Source organism: Camelus ferus, chromosome 18 (genome assembly GCF_009834535.1).
Source record: "Camelus ferus isolate YT-003-E chromosome 18, BCGSAC_Cfer_1.0, whole genome shotgun sequence".
Taxonomy (NCBI): domain Eukaryota; kingdom Metazoa; phylum Chordata; class Mammalia; order Artiodactyla; family Camelidae; genus Camelus; species Camelus ferus.
Genome location: NC_045713.1, coordinates 26,136,141 through 26,155,451, shown reverse-complemented (window position 1 = coordinate 26,155,451; position 19,311 = coordinate 26,136,141). Strand labels below are relative to the sequence as shown.

General features: G+C 44.1%; 1 protein-coding gene across 1 annotated transcript in view; it reads left to right on the top strand.

The window, feature by feature from the left end:
* GRIN2A (glutamate ionotropic receptor NMDA type subunit 2A) overlaps nt 1-19,311 on the top strand; it is a 130,308-nt gene that overhangs the window by 63,955 nt on the left and 47,042 nt on the right. The window contains exons 7-8 of the mRNA XM_032460747.1: nt 855-1,084; nt 9,085-9,245. Of these exons, the coding sequence (XP_032316638.1) occupies nt 855-1,084; nt 9,085-9,245 (391 nt within the window). The remainder of the gene's footprint in view (nt 1-854; nt 1,085-9,084; nt 9,246-19,311) is intronic.

Below are 19,311 nucleotides of genomic sequence, written 5' to 3'. Positions count from 1 at the left end.
TTTTTTCCCTTGCACAAAAAGACTTGAAAGCCTTAACATGTGTGGTTTACAGCCTGAATATTCCCTTCCCTAATAAATTTTGGCATATTGTTCTGCCTCTTTAGTTAAGTCTGTTGCAAGGAACACTTAAGAATCTTAAAAGGGATACATAGCTGTTGCAAAGAAACACTGAGGGAGAAAAAATGCTGTGATATCAGAGTTCATTTTCCATGACCCTGCAACCAAATGTCTTCCATCTGTGAAGTGTTGGAAGAATTAAGCTCTATTGTTCTCTTCCTTAATGTCTCCATTTGGAGAGTGTTTTAGTTTGGTTTGATTCCTATATTGTGCACATTTTACATCTGAGTTTGAACAGGAGCAGTTGCTAGGGACAATTGGAGTAGAATATCAAACATTAGTCCCTCTGAATTGCATGATTTTTATACGATGGCACATCCAATGAATACTGAAGCAGCCCCCACGCACGTATTTTTTGTAAGGCTCTCTTTACATTTCTTAAGGAGATTGGTTCTCCCAAGTGGAAATCAAATCCACATTTAAAACAGGTCATAGCACTGCTTCTCATTCAAACCCACATTGTGCATAACGACTTCCCCTTCCTTCCTTCCTTTCTTGCTTATTTCCTTCCTTCTTTCCTTCCTTTCTTTCTCTTAAGAAATGTGGCAAGAATGCTAATGTTTAAAGAAAAGAGGACTCATTGTGGCTGTGGTTCTGGGGCAGTGACGGGACACACTATGATGTAATTCCATCTTCTGGCAACCTTCAGTGATGCTGGTGGCCACCGCATAATTATCAGACACTCACAAGTGTACATTTTGAGAAGGCGCTGAGAATGTCCTTTCTGTCGCTTGCAGCACCCCATGGGCCTTCTTTTACAATTGGGAAAGCTATATGGCTCCTTTGGGGCCTGGTGTTCAACAACTCCGTGCCTGTCCAGAACCCTAAAGGGACCACCAGCAAGATCATGGTCTCCGTGTGGGCCTTCTTTGCCGTCATATTCCTGGCCAGCTACACAGCCAATCTGGCTGCTTTCATGATCCAGGAGGAGTTTGTGGACCAAGTGACTGGCCTCAGTGACAAAAAGGTAAGGCCACCTTTCTTTCACCCCTGCCTGAGGGGGTTGATCTTAAATGTCCTCCCCTCAAACGAAGTGATTCAGGTTGACCTCAAGTGCTCTCCCCCACCATCCAAACCCGTCAACTCTAAAGTACAAAGCCAGAGGATTTTTTTTTCCTTCTTAACTCAAATTGGCATATTTTTAAAGCTTTAGGAGCAGAATTCTCCTAAGTCTTAAAGAGCCCAGATTTAATGTGGAAGCACAGTTTCCCACCATGGTCATTTCTCATATTTATCCAGGCTTGTTCATGGTGCTTCCTGAGGCTCTGGGACTCAGGGTAGAGGTTAGGCTGGAGCTCACCTTGTCAAGAAGGAAGTACGATGTTGGAGAAGAGCCACTAGCCTTGGAGGAGGAGAAACTTGGGGTGGGGGGGTGCTCCAGGCTGCAGGGACCTCCTAGTTCTGTGACTTTGTGTGAGTCTCATATACTCCACGGCCTGGATTCATCCTCTATGACATGGAAACAGAAGTCATCTCTAAGCCTTTCCCAGAGACAAAACCGACAGCTCCTTTTTATTGTGTACCCCATCAGCCCCATCACCGATCCACCTGAAACTTCTTCAAGGCATAGGAAAGGAGCAGAGAGCTTTCTCATTTCCCACTGGTTCCTTTGACCCAGACACGTCTCCAGCCCTCCCTCGAGGGGCTGTGCTTCCTGCATCACTGAGACAGGAGTGGTAGCACCTGCTCTCTCCCTCCCCCACTGCAGTGCATCCAGGGCTGTGGGGCGTGAGTAACTATTCAGAAAAGAGGTAAACTGGGTACATCCTTCTATTGAAATTGCCACGTCAGGAAACAAATCCTGACTTGCTAAGTTCAGCAGTGTGGGGATAGCAGCATGGCAAAGATTTTCTGTCTTGTGTGTTTGGATAATTTGTCTCTTTATAAAATCTCACTAGCATGTCTTGTTGACATCAGTCTGCCTATATCCTTTTGGCATTCATCAGCCAACTGCTGAATAGAAAATCAGTCCATGAAAAGCCTTCACAGCTTATCCGTGACTTACATTCTAGTTGAAAGAGATACAGAGAGGTTTGTCATCAGAGGCATGGTGAGGGGTTGGGTGAGTCACCTTTACAAAAGCACCATCTTCCTTGTGACTGGTTGGCTTCTCTCTGATGGCTCCCCATTGCACTTGAGTAAATGCCAGTCTCTATGTCATGGCAACAAAGCCCAGAATTATCTGGCCCATCCCCATATGTTCCCTCCCTCTCACTCACTGAGGCCCCCTCTCTGCTCCTTAAACACTCCAAGGGTATTTCCAACCACAGTGCCCTTGCACTTGCTATGTCCTCTGCCCCCTTTATTCTCATTACTGGCTCCTCCTGAACTTTCTGGTCTTAGGGAAAATATCACCTCTTGGGAGAGTCCTCCTGGTCACTCTGGTGAGCTTGGTAGCCTGCGCTTGTGCTCCCATGGAACTGAAATTCCAGTAGGAAGAAATAAATGACACACGAGTAAATGTAATGGAGAAGAAAATTCCAGGCAGGAGTAAGTGCTATACGGAGATAAAACTGATGAGATTAAAATTGACTTGGGGGAAGGGGATCTCAGAGTTACCTGGCATTTAGTGGATGCTCAGGACACACTTGTTGATGGGATGAGAAACACATGCTGTGTTGGACGCTGCAGGCAGCCCACCTGGGTCTCCTAGGATCTCTTTCCCAGCTGTGTGTGCCCAGCCCCACCTGCAGACAAAGGCTCATACTAGGGATCTTCAGAGGATGATTACCTTGGCGCACTGAAATGGCGAATGCCTGGATATTTTTATTTCCTCCAAATCTTTCAGTTGCCTGTAACCAATGACTCACCAGTGTGAGAGGACAAAAGCCCGGCTCTCTGTTACTTCTAGGCAAACTCCGAGGTGCAGTTTACTCTCCAGAGCTCCCCGTGGGATCAGGCAGAGGCCAAGACTTTGCCCATAGTCACACTTTTTTTGGTTGGCTTCCTCTGCTTCTCTAAGCTCCTTCCCCCATTTCCTTCCTGGTTTCTCCTGGAGCCCTTCCTTAGTGAATCATGTTCACCAAATTCCTTGGCTCACCTAAAGCATATGGTATCTAGGAGGCAGCAGATAAAGCCCCACACTCAGAGGCAGGGAAGCTGGGTTCCTTTCCCTCCCTGCCACGTTCTAGCTGTGTGATGCCTTTATATTCACGTAACCTTGCTGTGCCTCCTAGCTCCTCTCTGAAAATTTGGGAATCATAGTTGGAGTGACGATGAAAGGAGGCTGCAAGTATGAATGTGCCTGGTAGCCTGTAAAATCCTCTACAGATGCAAAGCACTGCTGTGTGATTCCATCACGTTGTGGGAGCAAAAGTCTAATTCCTAGAAGTGACTGGAGGTGTGGTAGAAGTAGTGGGAGACCATGTTCTGGATGAGAAGGTTTTTCAAGAAGAGTAATTTGCTGCATATTTTGCTTTTTGTTGCTATTTTCAATGGCAAGGGGGGAAAATCCCTTGCTACCTAGTTTTGGGTCTGATACAGCACGACGCTTGTGGGAAAACGAATTAGAACCACTAATAACTTGACTGACCTTCTCTGACTTGGAAACACCTAGTAACAGATACCACCTTGTGAGACACAGCTCAGTTTGCATGCTCAGAGCACTAGGCAAGCAGATAGCTTTTGTAATTAAATGTTTGATACAATTAGATAAACAGCAAAATTCCTGGAGTAAATAAGCTAAATGCTCCCAGAAGATTAATAGCAGATGCAACAAGAAAGGATGCAAAATAAAAATCTATATTGAATCGGTTTATTTTAATACTGTACACAAGTGGGTTTTTTGTCTTTTTTTTTTTTATCAAGAATACCTGTGTGACAACTCAGGCAATACTTGTAAGCCATTTGCAGTATTAGTGCTTGCTGTAAAAAAGGACTTCTGGGGCCCGTGCTGTGCTCCGAGGAGCTTGGGGTGAACTTCTAAGTAGGTGAATTCATGAGTAGATGTTCCCCTAAGAATTATTAAAGAAAGTTGGAAGGCTGGTGGGGACCCTTTCCAAAATGTTGAGAATCACTATGTTAGGAGAAATCCATCTCTGGGAGGCAGATTATGTAATGGGAAAAGCAGCATGGTATTTGGGGTCAAATGGACCTGGGTTCAAATCCTGACCCTGCCATATAATGGTTGTATGTCCTTCAGTATGTCGATATCCCCAAGACTTAACGTCCTAACAGAGGTGGGTTTTAGTCCCATTCTGGCGAGGTTGATATGAGGAGTAGGAATAATCCTCACCCCATGCCTGTCACATGGTAGATAATCCTATGATAAATGTCATTTCTTTCCTCAACCCTCCTCCCTGTCCCATTGCTCCTCCCCACTCCTCCTCTTCATCTCCCTCCTTCCCTTCCTCATTACCATCATCATGGCCCAGTTCAAATCATTCCTCTCTTACTTCTGGGGTCTGAAGCATTACTGCACTGAGCTGGCCTTTCGTGAAAACGATGGCGGGAATCCGGGGAGCTTCCCTCGTGGACGAGCCCAAGCCTGTGGTCTCGTGGGGTTGTGCTGGGTGATCCTCATCCACCAAACTTATTGACTGAATGGAGGCCTCCCTCCCAGCCTCTCCTTCCTCTTAAGGGCCATGGCTGTTTGGTGCCATATCCAGAAGCAGGTGGAGCTCACCACTGGGAGAAGACCTTATGAGAAATAGGAGTGCCAACAACCAGACATTCCTTATTTATATCCACAGAAGACAGATATTTTTAATAAGTGTGTAGTTTTTGGTTCATAAGATGAACAGAGAAGTGTCCTGATTAATTGCCACATTTTTCCTAAAAGTTTTACTTCCCAGACTGGCAGCTCTAGTTCCTCTGTCATAAAGCACTTGCCATGACTTAGTCACTGGAATGACTCTCAGACCTGTCCACATACTGAACGGAAAATAAATTTAGAATACAATCCTCTGATCTTTTGCTCCCTAAATGGGAGGGAATCTGGCTCCTTTATTTGGCTAAAATCATGCTGGTGATGAGGTGATGTGTATCTAGCCTTAGGGCATGCCAGGTGTTCTTTCTTTTTTTTTTTAAACTTTTTTTTATTGAGTTATAGTCATTTTACAATTTTGTGTTGAATTCCAGCATAGAGCACAATTTTTCAGTTATACATGAACATACATATATTCATTGTCACATGCCAGGCGTTCTTTCAAACACTCTATGGTTAAATGCAAAAGCAATCCCCAATTTACAGATACAGAAACTGAGGCTCAGAGAGCATAAGCGACTGCCCCAAATGAGTCAGTTCCAAAGTGGCAGAAGAAAAGCTCTCTAAGCCAAAGGCCAGGTAAAGTCAGTTAATATGAACCAGGAGGGCAGCCTTGAGAAAGTGGAGCTGGGAGGAGTTCTGCTGACTCTGGGCTGCGTGATCGTGTTGCTCTGTGGTCTTGCTGACAGCAGAGACCTCTCACCACCCCCACTCCGGGCTGGAGCCCACGTCGTTTCTTCCTGCCTGTACACGGAACTCTCTAGGAGAAAGTTGCACTAGAAGTCATTCCTGTAAGAAACACAGTGTGTATCCTCAATGCTAGGCCCTGGGGTCCCAGAGATGAGCCATCCTTGCCCCTAACTATTTTTCACACTGTAATCGAGTCCTCTGTAGGGAGTCATGAAATTAACCTAAGGGCTGTGACCATTCAACAAGTAGAACATCACGAACAACATCACATGTAGAAAGAGTAAGTTCTGGCACGTGATACATGTGTGTGTATAGGGTAGGAGGGGGAAACTATATTGTGAGTCCTGCTTTTAAAAGTTTGACGGCCTTTAGTTTAGCGGGAAAGGTTCCGGGATCTGGGTGCTGAGCTGAACTGAGTGTGGGTTATGATGGTACAATCAAGGCCTGAGAAGGGTGGAGATTCATCACTGAGGCTGAATCTCTGTCTCTATCGCTGTGCAAACCTGAAGGCAGGGAAGAAAGGGGATCTAAAAGAGCTATGTGGTTCCTCTGCTACAGATGGTGAGTGAAGGGGAAGGCAGTTAGGCAAATAGGCCATCAGATGTCTTGGGAGATTGGGAGTGGCTGCTACAATGACTGGATTTGTGAACAGCGCCGCTGTCTCTGTGCCCCAGAGCAGACAGCTGCCGGGCAGACAAGCCTGGGCTGGTGCCTCCGCCTCTCTGGGTGATGAGTTGAGGTGCTGCTTGGCAAAGTGAGTGCAAAGAGCCTTTCGCTGTCCACGCTTATGTGCTGAAACACACACAGGCACGCTCTCACACATTCCCAGTCCAAGGCACCCAGCCGGAGGCTCTCATCTGGACGATGTATGGCCGCTTCCCCCAAATCCGGTGGTGGCTGCTTATTAGGAAGCAGCATGCCTAATTTAAGGGGAATGATTTTCAACTGGAAATTTTAATTAACAGTGAAATGAAGTGTGAGTCTGGAAGGAAGAATGTTTGTGACCAGTCTGACTCTTGGGTAAACTTGGACGCTTTCTCCAGCAGTTCTCAGGTCCGTGGAAGACATGCTGGCCTGTAAGTCAGGGAGACGTCTGGATTCCAGCCCTGGTTCTGCCAGAGATTTGCTGGGTGCCCTTCCCAAGAGGAGAGGTCACTAGTGATGTCTCTGAGGAATGATAAGAGTACAGACCTGAGGTTTGAAATCCAGGGCCTGGCTATTTGCAAGGAGTGTAATCTTAAGTAGGTCATGTAACTTCTCTGAGCCTCAGTTTCCTCATCTGTAAAGTGGTGCATGGAAGATTAGCTACCTTGCAGAACTGTTGTGAGTATTAAATGACCCAACACTTGTCAAGCTCTGGGCACAGTGCTGGCCCCAAGCAAGTCCTCAAAAAGCATTCATCATTGCTGTCATTACTTTCTAGTTCTAGACTTCCGTATTTCGTTGGAAAATGAGGCCCAGGTGACTCTTTGTGCCCGTGGTGATGGTAGAAACGAAAAGTAAGAACAGTTTTATCTTTGGGTGCCTGCTCTCTCTTCCAGGCACTATGCTAGTGAACTGACAAGCATTATCATTTTAGATCTGCCCTCTGGGGGAGTCCTGACATGCTGCCCACTCTGCAGGTGGAAGTAAGTGGAGGCGGTGGGAAGTGAAGTGCCTTCTCTGCAGTCCCACAGTCTGTGTGTGATAGAACCCGAGTCTGTAACCTGAGAACCTGAGCTCACACTTGTAGCTATTGCCTTGTGCTGCCCTCTCAATTTTAATGGTGTTTCTGAGACTCAGACCCAGCTCTCTGGACTCCTCCTCTGATTGGGTTGATCAAATGTCAGGGAGAAGGGAGACTTTTCTCTACCCTTCTAGGTTCTTCTTCCCGATCTACGAATTAAATTGACTTGAGACAGATTAACAGGAGAAAACCTAATTTAACTTCATGTGTAAGGGAACCCCGCCTACATGAGAGGTTTAGCAACAGACAGATAACATGAGGTCTATGTGCCACCCTGAGCTCAGGAATAGGGTAGGGGGCTGGGGCTTCAGAGGGGAGGAGGGTAATTCACAGGATGATAAGAAGAGCAGAGGTTCAGTAATTAAACGTCTGCCTGTCATAGGTCATGAAATGTTATTTCTGGTAATAACATAATAGGCAAGGCCCCCAGTTTAATTCTTTAAGGGAGTGGGAAAAGTTTCTCTTGAGCCCACAAGATGTCGATTACCTTCAGCTCAAAATAATTCACGTGCCAAAGTGTCACATCTCTGGGAGGCCTGTTCTGAACCCCTTTTACAGACAGTATCAGCCAATCAGGGGAGCCCAGTGGAGCAGGGACAGTGAGACTTTATGGAGGCTCAGGAGCCGTACAACACATAGGCATTTCCAGGAGGCTAATGGTTAGCACGGACTTCAGCTCAACGGATGCTCATGGACCCTTTCATTGTGCCTGGAATGTGTTGTGCTGCCCAGTAAGTGTGGCCTGCATGCATGCGTGAATGAATGAACAGTGGATGGAGAATGAGTGAATGACAACATATAATCATTGTAAGGGGAGAAAAGTGATTTCCCCTCTACCCTTCCAGGTTCTTGCTGGAGACCCCCTGTAATAAAAGACAGATTAACAGGAGAAAAATGAAAAGAAGTTTGATAACGTGTGCACCTCCTGTATATATGGGAGGGACCCAGGAAAACTAACCCCCCGACATATGCCAAACCTCCAGTTTAAATACTGTCTTCAGCTGAAGACAAAAGAAAGATATAGGTGGATGGGGGTGGGGAAGCTGGGGAGGAAGGGCCAGTTCTGGGAGGTGACCAGGAAAAGTACAGTGAACAAGGGAATGGCTGTGATGCAGATTTAAGTCACTGCCTTCCCCGCTAATAAGAGGTTCTAGAGATTTCATCATCTTGCTCTTCCAGAGACAGAGAGGAAGACACCCTTACAAATGTAAGCTTTTGTCTCTTCCAAAAGGGGTAACTTCTACTCAATTTTCAGAACTTCTCCTTTTTCTTAAAAAATAACCAGCCCCCAAATAATCCATTTGCCAAAGAGGCATATTTGGGGGGTGGCAGATTCCTGCTCCCCTTGGTCATTTTCTGGGTGAGGTGAAGGTCACTGTAAACGGAGTTCAGAGAAGAGAGTGATTGGTGAGGATCACAGAAATTTTCATGGTACAATGGACAAATGAACTGAACTGAAGCCACACCTTCATTCCAGCTCAACCAGCACTTCCTGAGTGCTGCCTGTGTGCCTCCCACTAGGCTGGTCTCTATAATGGGGCTGAAAAATTCAATCCAACAAGTATCTATTGTGCACCCAGCCAGGCCCAATGCTGGGCACTGGGAAATAGCAAGGAGCAAGACAGACAATGCCTCTGACTTTCTGGAGCTCACAGACCCGTGGAAGATGTGCCTAAGTGGAAAGGAAGCACAGAAACGAATGGGTTTTTTGGTTTGCTTTGTTGTTGCTGTTGTGTTGTTGTTTGCTGTCCTGTGCTGACGCACGCACGTGCTGAATTCCTGACACTACGCGGACTGGTGGCTGACTCTTCCTGTTCCTCCTCCTTCTTTCTCTCTTTCTCTTCAGTTTCAGAGACCACACGACTATTCCCCGCCCTTTCGGTTTGGCACGGTGCCCAACGGCAGTACGGAGAGAAACATTCGGAACAACTACCCTTACATGCATCAGTACATGACCAAATTCAATCAGAAGGGAGTCGAAGACGCCTTGGTCAGCTTGAAAACAGGGTAAGGATGGTGGTTTCCTCTGCTCCGCAGGCCTGCCGGTCGACATGCCTTACAGAAAATGACCCTGCCCACCTCGCTCGGTGCTTGTCTGCCCCCGCTGTCTGCTGTGTGTTCTGGGGAGCTGCTGGTCAAGGAGGTCGCCAGTTGGGGGCTACTTTTGTTAATCTGAGAAGCATCCCAGGCTTCCTCCTGAGTTGTGTTAAGAAAAAGCAAATCCAGGGCACTTTGAAATGCAGAGAACCAGGGGGTTTCTTAAATGGATAAAGAGGTTGGTCCAACTCCGTTGGGATAGTTTAGCCAAATAGGAAGATCTGGGGAGATGGAGTTTATTTAAAGTGACAAAAACAAAGAACTATAGGTTTTTACCTGATTTTAGGTAGGAATTTATGGGGGTTAGCTTTCTGTGAAAACTAATAGTATCACATTGAAGAGGGAGAGAGGGGAAATGTGGAGAGAAAAGCAGTGAGAACTCAGCGTCTCTGAAGGTAGAGCTAACGTTCCCATCCACCTGTCGGCATTGTGGAGGGAGCATATGCGAAATGACCGAAGCTGTGAACAGAAGACCGATTTAGGACCTTGGACAGTTACTCAGTAGCTCTCAGCCTCATATGCAGAGTGGGAATAATGATAGGACCTAATTCATAGGGGTTTTATGAGGATTAAGAGAGAAAATTTGGGGAGAGCGTTTCAGACAGTGCCTGGACAGAGATAGGACCTAATGGCTAGTGGTGTTATTTGGTGTCAAGGTTAAATTCTATTCCGTGGACTCTTCAACTTTTTGAAAAGTCAGGGATGTGTGGAATGCATTTTTGGAAAGGTTCCATTAAAAATGATCCTCTTTTAACTGAAGGGCTTGTTTAACAAGGAAAGTTCTTTTGCTTATCCCAAAAAAATGAACTTACGTGGACCCTCTCAGTCATCAGGGTTCCTGGCAAGGACAATGGGCTGCCGTGCGTTCTCCTTGCGGGTGAAGACACAGCCGCTTCCTCTTGGCTGTTCCGTGGGCGCACTGCAAAGGCCCTGCTGCTGCTCTGTGTCTGGTGGGGCAGAGCGTGCCCCTCTCAGCCGTCAGGCCTGGCTCGCTACATAATTTCCAAGAGCTCTGGCTGATGGCATTGTCTTTTCAGTCTCTTTGGAACCTCTCTGATATTTCGACAGGGGCTGGGACGGCATTTATTTAGAAATTGAGCCCATTACTTACCCAGAACTCATTCACACACTGCTTATTCTGGTTTGGAAATGATTTTTTAAAACCTTTTATTAAAAAGCATTACAAAAATGCATAAAATATACAAATATTACATATATTGCTTGATGACTTTCTCCAAACTGGTCTGACCATCCAGGTCAATTAAGAAAATGTCACCAATCACTACAACCCACCACCATACACACACGCACACGCACACGCACACACACACACACACACACACACTCACACACTCCTTCCAGCTACTGTCTTCTATCAATCACCCTCACTTCTGAACTCAGGTTTTTTGGCCCTGTTATTCTAACATATAATAAAATCCATACTGTATGTTTTCTTTTTTTTTTTTAGGTCAATCAAGCATTATCATTTTTATTTTATTTTTGTATTGTGAAGAATAAATATTTGGTGCTTCCATTTAACATTCCTGTCAGTTGTAGCTCTCAGCCCAAGGAGGTACTAAATGAATCTCTGGCCCCACAAGGAATGATACTGTCTGATTAAAATTGGGAGATTTCCTCACTTCCCTTCTACCTTCTAGTCAACACCGAATCTCTGAATCTGGGCTGCACTCAGCATCACTGTTTAATGCTTGTTTGTATTATCACCATTTGTTTTTTCAAGTTATGTTTTGTTGTATATATATATATATATATATTTATTGAAGTATAGTCGGTTTCCTTTTTTGTCTTCTTTTCACTCACCATTCTGTTTATGAGATTGCTGTGTGTCATTCCAGGTCCTTCATTCTCATGCTGTGCAGAATTTCATTGTGAGGCTGCACAACACATGCTTGTATGTTTCCTATTCTTGGTAAATGTTGGGGTCATATCCTATCTGGGGCGATTATGGGTAAAGCTCCTGAGGGCTTTCTCATTCTTTCTTTCTTTGCACAAGTGAGTACCTTTCTCTTGACATATACCTAAGACTGGAGTAGCTGAGATGTAGAGTGTGGTATGTTCAATTTTAGTAGATAACAGAAAAGACAGATTTTTGATGACTTTCCAGCTTAGCTATGGGTACGGGGTTTTGTTTGTTTGTTTACATTGTGGCCTTTCATCAACATATAGTGTTGCTTTGGACAGAGCAGGAGCATAAATGTGGATGACAATGGTTAGAAATAATGGTTGAAAACTGGCTGGCCCCCTCTTCATCCATCTGTCACAGAGAACAAAATGGATTGTTTTCTTTCTTTTTCAATTTTTTTTATAATGCAAACAAAAAGGAATGGAGAAATAGAAACTATCCTTGGCCATAAATTGTACAAATTGTTCTCAGAAAGCCATATAATGATTATAACATCCATCTTAGCAGACTTGGGCAGCTGGTGGGCTGACTCTACACTCAGTCTCCTACTGGGGGGGAATGCATGACATCGTTACTGTAATCTTAGAATCTAGAGCTAAAGGGACATGAGCCTCTTTTTAAAAGAAATAACTACACATACTCTTAGCGGTGAGGGCATTCCTGCTCATTCCATCTCAGGATGTTAATATTGGGGGAAACCACTTTCAAATTTTAGGCTCCTCGGTTAGTTATTTAAATTAATTAAATTAAATTTTGATAGATACTACATGTATATGATTCAAAAATCAATAAGTAAAGAGCCTTCCTTCCACACTTTCCTTATTTGCCTAGAGTACCCCCCATGGTAACCACATTTACTGCTTTCCTGGGTGTCCTTCTGGAACTTTCTAAATAGCTACAGAGGTTTTTTGGGTTTTGCTTTTGTTTTTTTTTTTTTTTAACAGATTCGTAGTCTTTCATCGTGTGAATATACCGAACGGTAGTCAGTGCCCTGTTGAATTATTAGGATATCATCATTTTTTGTTGTTGCAAAAATTACTACAGTGAATATTCTTACATAGGTGTCACATCCAATGTAGAATAAATTTCTTGGATTGCTGGGTCAAAGACTACACACAGCTGTAATTCTGGCAGACACTGACATATTTCCCTCCCAAGGAGACTCACCTTTACCCCATCAATGTGTGAGAGTGCCTAGCTCTTCAAAGTCTTTGCCAATGCAGCGTGTCATCAATCTTCTAAAATTTTAAGGTAATAGGTGAGACATTTGCCCAAATCTATTTTAATTTGCCCCATTCTTATTATCAGTACATTTTTACCACATGTAAATAAAAGCCTTCTGCAAGTCCTTTTCTTTTTAATAAGTAAATGTTGCTGCTTTATTTTGCTTTCTTTGTTGTTGTTCATTTTTTTTTTAATGAGGAGGAGGTGATTAGATTTATCTATTTATTTCTATTCAGAGGAGGTACTGGGTATTGAACCCAGGGCCTTGTGCATGCTAAGCATGTGCTCTACCACTTGAGCTATAGCCTCCCCCTGCAATCTCTCTTTTGAAAATGTTCATTATTTTTTTCTGTTGGTTTGATGGTCTTTTCTTATTAACCTATCTATGAGAGAAATGATCCCTTTACTATTGGCATGATTACAAATATTTTTCCCAGTTTTTTTTATTTGTTTTGTTGTCATTTGAGCTTGTCATTTTTTTCCCCTGGAGATTTATATATTTTTATAGTCACATTTATCAGTCTTTATTTATGGCTTCTATTTTGAGTAGGAATGCAAAAAGCCTTTTCACTTAGGTTACAAAATAATTTTCTCCTATTTTCTTTCTATTTTGGTTGCACTTTTAATGTTTTGAATTTTTCTTGGTGGTGAGTGTTAGATATGACTTGAACTCCTCATGTGAGTAGAAGAATCAAAGTTTAAGAACTGCCACTACCAATCTGCACCCACATCTGACAAACTCTGTGTTGATCACATCTGCTCACCATCATACTACAGGGCGATTCTTTCAACTATCTCCTTCCCCACGCTTAGTGGCCTTTTCCCTCTCACATCTCATTTCGTGATGAAATACATTACTTTAAAGTGTGAAGCATATTATGAAATAATTCTACAAGAGAAAATAGGAACAGGATACACTGTTTAAGGAATAACAATAAAATAAACTCCAGCTTTAAAAAATAGCCATTCCCCTCCTTCACCATGCACAGCGTCTCTAGAAGCTTCTCTCTCTCTAGAAGGTAGAGGGAGGTGCCCCATGTGCTTCTGAATTATTGAATTTCAGGACATTCCCTTCAACGATTTTCCCTATACCTTAAATCCAGCGAGACTTGGCTTAGAAAACCCGGAGCTTGTAACTGCTGGGTCACGCCCCGCCACCCACAAGTCTCACTGACATCTGTGGCTTAGTGAAGATGTGTGCATATATACCAGGGTCAGTGAAATGGGGAGGCTTCTTTATGGCTTATAGCTTCCTGGAAGAGTCTGGAACACAAGAGGGACTTTGGATTATGGTTGAATGAGAATCCCAGCTCAGTTGGAGACTGGGCTCTATCGTTAGCTAGCCGTGGCCTTGGACAAGTCACGTCACCTCTCTGAGCCTCAGTTTCCCATATAACAAGTGAAAGGGCTGGATTATTCGATCTCTGAAATAATTCTGAGATTCTTTAATTTGTCTCAAACAACTGAACATGTATTTAGAACATTCCAAAATCCAGACAAACCACAATTATAAATTGCTGTCATTTTTGTGATTTAGAATAACTGTCCCAAGCTGGGTGTCTCCAAGCCTGGCTAGTGGACCAACTGTGCATAAATCACATGATTGCTTGTTAAAACCCAAGTTTCTGGACCCAACACGAGACCTTCTCTATAGTGATGGAGCCTGTGAGTTTGCATTTTAACAAGCCTTCTCCTGCTCCAAGTGATTTTGATACATTATAAACACATTATGCATATAAAGAGTAGACCAACCAGTCTGGATGTGTAGCTTATCTTCAGGGTCCTTAATCACTTAAAGAAGAGCTTAGGGACACAGAAACTTGAAACTAAGTTGTTACGTGTCATTTGAAACTAAGTTGCCAAGTATCATTGTTTATTGAAATTCATAATAAACGGAGATAAAGCATCCCAGAAAATATCAGGTAAGTCAGTGAGAATACAGAATTTGATGTGCAAACAGAAATAGGATTTTTTCAGGAGTAGATCTGTCATGACGCGTGGGGCTCCCCTGAACCAAAGGTGGATGGACGGTTAGTGACCCTAGGTTTCTAGACCAATGTCTCTCAAAGTGTAGCCTAAGTCTGAATCAGTGGGGGTACTAATACAGTTGTGGCTTCCTGAGCCCCACTGAGCCAACAGAACCAGCATCTCCAGGGCAAGGACCCGGGAATCTGCATGCTTTAACAAGCTCTTCAGGTGATTCTGACGTACACGAATCAAATTTCCAAAACATCTGCTTTAGAAGAAGGAACTGCATCTGAAATGCGTGGAGACGGATTTAGGTTTATAAATGCTCTGTCATCAGAAGCTGATGTTCTCCAAGCAGTTTTGACAAGTGGGCAAAACTGTAAGCAGAGCACTTAAGCCAGATTTAAATTAAACCATCAACGTTCCTCGGACTCCAAGGAGCCTAATATTTGAAGACACAGTGGGATGGTTTATACGTTTTTTTGTTGTTGTTTTAACTGATTTTCATGTCCTATTATGTTTATATCAATTTATGAAAAGTTCCAATTTTCTTTAGAAGCATCAGTCTTCAGCCTTCAGTTTTCCCCCATTCCCCTGTCTGATTTCATTTCCAGCCAACAGTGTTGGGAAACAGACAGGCATCTTTTGGCTTCCCTTACACTGAGTCGTTTGGGAGAAGAATTGGAAGGGAGGGTTGCCTTTTGCCACTAGGCATTTGTCAGCAAGACTCATACTGCACTCACTGATGTGCCTGTAAAAATAAAAGGAGGGGTGTGGTCACATCAATTGGCGAGTGTCACAACTGTCTTCATAGAAAAGGAGAGCATCCAACCCCTGTCACGGAGCGCAGCTTCTCCAAGCCTGCAGAGGTCAGGAGTTCCTGTTGTATTAGCAGTTCCCATGATTCAGATACAGGCAGTTATGAGGCTTTGAGAGGTCAATTCATTGACTATTGAGAGCTGCTGTTCTGCCTGGAGTGGACAGGACCTGGGGGAGGAAAAGCACAGACTGAGCAGTGGGGTAGAGGAACGGAAGTTTGGGTTTGGGTGTGTTAAGTTGGGTTTGTCTTTGGGACAACATTATCTTATTTCTGTATCATCTTTGCGTTGATTTAAACCAAACAATCTGTGAGATGCAGCCCCAAGCACTTCACATGCATAGTCTCATTTGATCTTCAGAAATACCCCTACGAGCTGGGTACTGTTACTCGTATGAGCTGGGTACTGTTACTCGTATGAGCTGGGTACTGTTACCCCTATGAGCTGGGTACTGTTACTCCTATGAGCTGGGTACTGTTACCCCTATGAGCTGGGTACTGTTACTCCTATGAGCTGGTTACTGTTACTCCTATGAGCTGGATACTTTAAGAGATGAAGAACCTAAGACTCCACAAAGTTAACTAATTACCCAACAAGCTATTTAACTAAGTACTTAACATTATAGAATTATTGACCATTAAGAGTCAGGCTTGCATCTCAGAAGACGTCCTCAATCTAAATTCTTTTAGGCAGTTAGGAGGAAGGTCAAAGTTTCTTCCTGAGTCTTTTGGGCCTTGATTGTTTTCAGCTTGAAATAATTAGCATGCCAAGAGAGATTTGGGGGTGGCAAGTTTTGCTTCCTTACAATATATACATTTAACATTGCACATAATATATGTATGCTATATAATACATATTTATCAACTGACAATCTACGAGTTGGTAAGATCCTCAAAAGAAACTGGTCCAGGGTAGTTGAAATTGCTAAGACAAAGGTGGACCAGGAAAGCATGAGGATCCTCACTGATGCTGAGTTGCCATGAACAGCAAGTTCTTTCAAGGATGCCATTTGAGCAGGTTTTATTAGCTATATTTTATCAGTCAAGCAGAATCCCACTCAGAGGGTTCACTTCTAGCTGCTGAGTTCGAAAGCAGGCATAGACCTCGGGGTTCAGTGAGCTGTTCTCTTAAATAGGATAGCATTGTCTCCAGAGAAAATCAGATCGACAATGACCTGGTTTCTGAGATCCACCCCCACACTGCAAATAAAGCTCAAAAATAATTGCTACCACATCAGAGAGTTAGGAATTTTACTCTTAATAAAAACTCAAGAAAATAGAGACATCTTTTTTTTGTGCTTGAAATTATTTTTTGTTAAACTCTATTAAAACTATATGAATGGATTTTCAAGGTCACCCGTAAAGTATTAAAAACAGAAAAAAATGAGGGGAAAAGTTGAGTAAAATGGGATCCCAACTCTGTAAACTCAGAGATGAAGAGAGAAGAGAGAGAGGAAGAAAGGAGACTGAAATGAAAAACATCAAATGTTACCAGAGATCCTGCTCAATGGTTAGAACGGTGGGCTTCTTTCTACCCTTTTATACTTAACACATTTTCTTCCACAAAAGTATTACTTATAATAATCAGAAAAGAAAAAAAGTGTCTTTCGAATGTAATTCTTCAATTCTTCCTGCACTTCTTTTGGGTATTTGTCCACATGGACACATTTATAGTTTATAATTTGTAGTTTACACACATTGAATCAGCATGTGTGCAAATACGTTCTGTTTCTTTCGGTTAAATCTATTCAGTTTTGCTGGACGATTATCACACTTAACTAGATGACACTTCCCTGAGCTAGAGGAAGATTAATTAATTTAACTTTTCCTGCTGGGTATTTACATCATACCTTGTCTGGTGTTGGAGGGCCCTTGCAGGAAACAGCTGTTTCAGAAAGCTTGCAGATACCGTTACTATGCCAATTTGTTGAGAACGCCATCCTACATCATGCCTCAGACTTTGTGCCACAAAGAGCGCTGTTTTTCTTCACTGTAAGGCACGCTTGTATCCTGTGGACAAGTCCTGTACCTACTCGTCATGTTGTTTTTGCTGGGGCTTCTACGTAATTCAGAGCTTAATTTATGATCTTCCATTAGCAACTGCGGAGAGCTTATGGCCTGACTATCTGCTTTGTGACTCTCCCTAAGGCCTTACCTACTATTCCATCTCTGAGTTCAATTCACTCAAATTGCTTTATCCGTATGTTTAAACCTTATTCTACTGCAGTTTGAACAATCCGCCTGAATTGTTCTGGGAACTAAGGGAGGTATTTCTATCTCGTACCATTTATTAAGAGCTTACCTATGTGCCAGGGACTGTTCTGAATGTTTTGGCTGCATTATCTTAATTAAACCTTGTAACAACCCTGTGAGACAATGATTGTCACGATTTGCATTTACAGTTGAGGAAACAGGTACAGAGAGATTAAATAGTTTATCGGAGGCCACACTTGCTCCAGAACCCGTGCTTTGAGTCACAGCTTAAAATACTGAGTATGAACATTCCCATAGCAGTGCACCATTAACCTGTTTCTAATTACGCACTGTTACACAAAGCCGAGAGCTAATTTTGTTCGTACTTTATAATGTCTCTTTTTCCTTTGGAAGTCTTAATGCTGCTTTTCAAAGGGGACAGTATTTCTCCTTCCATTGAGATAGAGGAAAGAAATGAACTCACAGAGGGAAACAAACCAAAAAAAGGGGTGTATTCCTTCTATGGGGATGCACATGGTTAGGGAATCCTTCCTGGATTCCCTGAACAAGCAGGAGCTTCCTGGCAGATTCCATCTCCTTAGAAATCGCCTCTTCTTACTGATTGCAACTCACACCAGGACTTCAAGTATATGATCTGGTTTCATTCTGATTCAACTCTGCTAAATAGGCACTCTCTCCATTTGACAGAAGATGAAACTGAGGCTCAAGGAGCAGAAGCCATTTGCCCAGAGGTTAAGTGAGCAACAGAGCTGGCGTTCAGACTCCGCCTAGCATCTCTTTCTACCCGTGGTGTCTAACTTTCTGCTTGTCCTGACGAGTGAATGATGCTGAGAAGGGCTGGACACCTTTGCTATGAGGCAGGGGGATGAGACCCGGGGAGTCTGGTGCTCCTGCCTGTCAGCAGCTCGGATCTGGAAAACCTCAGCTGTGCGCTTCCTTCGTGTCTGCTTGAAAGCTGTAAACTGGTTCCCACCGACCAGGGTGCTAAAACAGTCTCGGAGTTAGAGCGTCCGCCTGTGTGTTCTCTTGCTGTAGCTGCAGTGGGGGAGGAGGGAGTTTTCCTGGAGCCGGGCTAGCTCAGGCCGTGGAAGGTCCCAGCACAGGTTGGGAGATGCTGTTCACCCGCCATGGAGAGTGCTTGGCACCTAGACTGCAGCCTCTGCCCTGGCAAGTCCAGCCTCCTTCCATGGAGGGAAAGGCAGGTGGAGGAGTGCTAAGAACTTGGTCGCGCACCTCGGGTTTCCCCACTGCAGTAGTTCCCCAGGGCCTCCGTAACGTATTACTGCGAACTTGGGGGATTGAAATAGTTCTGCAGGCAGAAGTCTAAAAGCGAGGTGTCAGCAGGGCCAGGCTCCCCTCGAAGGATCTAGGGGAGAGCTGTCCTTGGCTCCACCTGCTTCTGGGGGCTCTTGGTGGCAGCATCATTCGCACCTCTATCTCTGTCTCTGTGTGACCTTGTTTCCTGTGTGTCTCCTCTTCTTTTAAGTTATGGGATTTAGCACCCACCTAAATCCAGGATGATTTCATCTTGAGATCCTTGACTAATTACATCTGCAAAGACCCAGTTTCTAAATAAGATTACAGACTGAGGTTCCGGGCGGATGTGAATTTTGGGGGAGACACTATTCAACCCACCACACTCACCAAGGCTGTAGTGTGGTTTTCCCAACACCGGTTTCTGACAGATGTCCAGTGTGAGCACTGCAGAAGCGCTCCTCCAGGGTCTGGGGTCTGGGGGAGAGGCCTCACAGCCCAGCGCCCCATCCGAGCGTGTGCTGCATGCGGCGGGTGACCTTGCATTTCACCCAGAGGCTCGGTGCACTCGAATG